The 2378-nt window shown below is 41.9% G+C and overlaps 2 protein-coding genes across 2 annotated transcripts in view; one reads left to right on the top strand and one right to left on the bottom strand.

Moving 5' to 3' along the window:
• The window catches only part of LRRC49 (leucine rich repeat containing 49), a 45604-nt gene that overhangs the window by 42704 nt on the left and 522 nt on the right, over positions 1-2378 (bottom strand). Inside the window, exon 2 of the mRNA XM_017736825.1 lies at positions 2114-2261. Within this exon, the coding sequence (XP_017592314.1) occupies positions 2114-2261 (148 nt within the window). The remainder of the gene's footprint in view (positions 1-2113; positions 2262-2378) is intronic.
• LARP6 (La ribonucleoprotein domain family member 6) overlaps positions 2193-2378 on the top strand; it is a 7819-nt gene continuing 7633 nt past the window's right edge. Inside the window, exon 1 of the mRNA XM_017737735.1 lies at positions 2193-2216. The gene's annotated coding sequence lies outside the window, so the exon portion shown is untranslated. The remainder of the gene's footprint in view (positions 2217-2378) is intronic.

Raw genomic sequence — 2378 nt, 5'->3', positions numbered from 1 at the left:
CGTGAGGGGACGGATGGATGGAGGGATGGATAGTTGGTTGTCCCGCTGTGCCCGGTGTCATCCCCGCCCCGCCGCCCCATGGTAAAAGACACTATTACGATTGTATTTTTCTGAATTCTACATGCTGGTGGCTGTGTGTGAAAAACCGTGTCAGGGCAAGAAGCTGGACAGTTCCTGACGTGCCTCGGGAAGTTGCCTTCTGTGGGCACAGACTGGTCACAAAATATGACAATCGCTGAGGGCAGCGCCTCAGCCTTTGCCAGCTCCTGGTGTTGATCCCTCAGCAGCTCCTGGAGCCCATGAGCTCCACTGATGCATAGTGGATGTTTTTAAATGCACACATCAAGAAATTACTAGTTAGAGAACAAAATGTGGCTGTCAGTATATGGAAGGGCTGTGAATCGCCTCATGGTGTCTTCCCCAGTCAGAATCATGGAATCATCAAGGTTGGAAGAGACCTTTAAGATCATCAAATCCTAATGTCAACCCAGAACTGCCACTGTAACCCTTAAAACACAAGCCACATGACCCAGCACAGACCCAGATGCCTCTTAAACACTTCCCTAAGCAATCTATTCCAATGCCTGGCCACACAAACAAATAAATATTCCAGATTTAGCTTTTTGTACTGTCATTTTATTTTCTATCTGCTGAAATGCTGAAAGAAGAATAATGTAATGACAGCACAATTTGTGAGCAATGCAAAATACGTGGTTTTTTTGTTGTTTGGTTTGGTTTTTTTTGGGGTTCTTATTATGGTATGTAAACAATGCTGTACCAACAATAAACGCACCATAAGAAATCTGTGCAGATTTTGGTTGTGCAGCTGAGGTTCACAGGTTTATGATGTTTACTGGGTACCAATGAGCCATGGGTTTCCCTCTAAGGGACTTGTCTACGTTAATTCATTTAGGTTTAAGTTCTGCTATGGTTACAAATACTGCTTTATCTCTGCTGGAATTTAAGCATTATTGAGCATTGTTATATTAAAAGGAAAATAAAACAAAACAAACAAATCCAAAAAACATTAGTCTGGTAATTTCAATGCAGATCTAATCATCACAGTGTTTGAAATGACATCAGTCTTCATCTGGCCAAAGGCCAGTTCTGTGCTTTGAAAAGTTTTCACTGGTAAAAGAAATAAATGGATCTAGTGACCTTTTCTATAAAATCAAGCTCCCTTAACCTTGACAGAAGGATACATCAGATAAACTGAAATGTCTCTCTCAAACATCATTTGGGTTAGCTGTAGCACAAAATAGTTCTTTGCTCATACTCATGTCCTTGTTCCTGCCCAGGGAGGCAAACAACTTCCATGAACTCATACAAAATCAGACCCACAGTCCCTGTCCGTATTCTCTCCTAGAATGCGTAATTTGTGTTTGTATTTCTGTGTCCACTGAAATAAATAGCAAAGTGATGCCCCACCCAAGACATATTACCAAATGTTTCATTAGCAGAGAACTAGAGATTTGGATAGTGATGCTTGTAAGCATATTTCATAAACAAAATATTTTATTGCTTAAGGCACATTTAAAAATCAGCCAAAGCTGATTTTTATGTGTTCATGCCAGCAAACTGACTCATGAGGACTGTTTGCCACAGTGATGAGAATAACTGGCCCTGAGTGCAGTCTTGCTTTTTGTCCATCCAAATTTTTAAGAAGAAAATATTGAAGCAATACAGACAAAAACAAGGATGCCACAAATGAAGTTGTGACTTAAAGATCATTTAGCAGATTGGGCAAGGCCAGTACTGAAAAAAAAGATCTTCCTTGAGTGAAGAATGAGTATTTACACGGTAAATTGAAAAGCTTTTGATTGTAATAATTAGCACGTGAATGTAAATTTCACTTTAGTAGCTGAAACAGTCCACTGAAATATAGTGCAATAATCTTAAATTCAAAATAATCACCGCCTAAGTGTTCCAGGAAAAGAGCCTCTATTTTAATTAGTTCTTAAAGGGAAATGTCTTTATTCTGTGTAATATTCTGTGTAGTTATGCAGAACTATAGAGAGATTCCTCTACAAAACCAACATGTATTCAATCGTGTCCTTGTTCACTCGTGTGTCTTATTTCCAAATGTCATCCTCGTCATTTAAACCACACTTACCCCAGAGAAACGTTCCTGACTTTCATAAGACGCAACGCTCTGGTCAGGGAGCAGCGGCGCAGCCCCAAGGCTGTACCAGGAGAAGCTGAGACGCTGCTTTCTGGTGAGGAGCCCGTTGTTTTCTGATGAAACAAAAGCAGTCCCTATTCAGCCGTCAAGGAGAAGGACTCTTCAGCAGCCCAGCTGGCCCGGGGGCGGCATGGCTGGAGGAGGGTCAGACCCTCCCGTTGCCGTGCGGGCGCGCCGGGGGAGTGGAGCTGGGAGC

This window comes from Corvus brachyrhynchos, unplaced genomic scaffold (assembly GCF_000691975.1).
Source record: "Corvus brachyrhynchos isolate BGI_N302 unplaced genomic scaffold, ASM69197v1 scaffold200, whole genome shotgun sequence".
Classification (NCBI taxonomy): Eukaryota; Metazoa; Chordata; class Aves; order Passeriformes; family Corvidae; genus Corvus; species Corvus brachyrhynchos.
The sequence above is the reverse complement of the archived record's forward strand: the minus strand, read 5'-3'. Positions and strand labels throughout refer to the sequence as shown.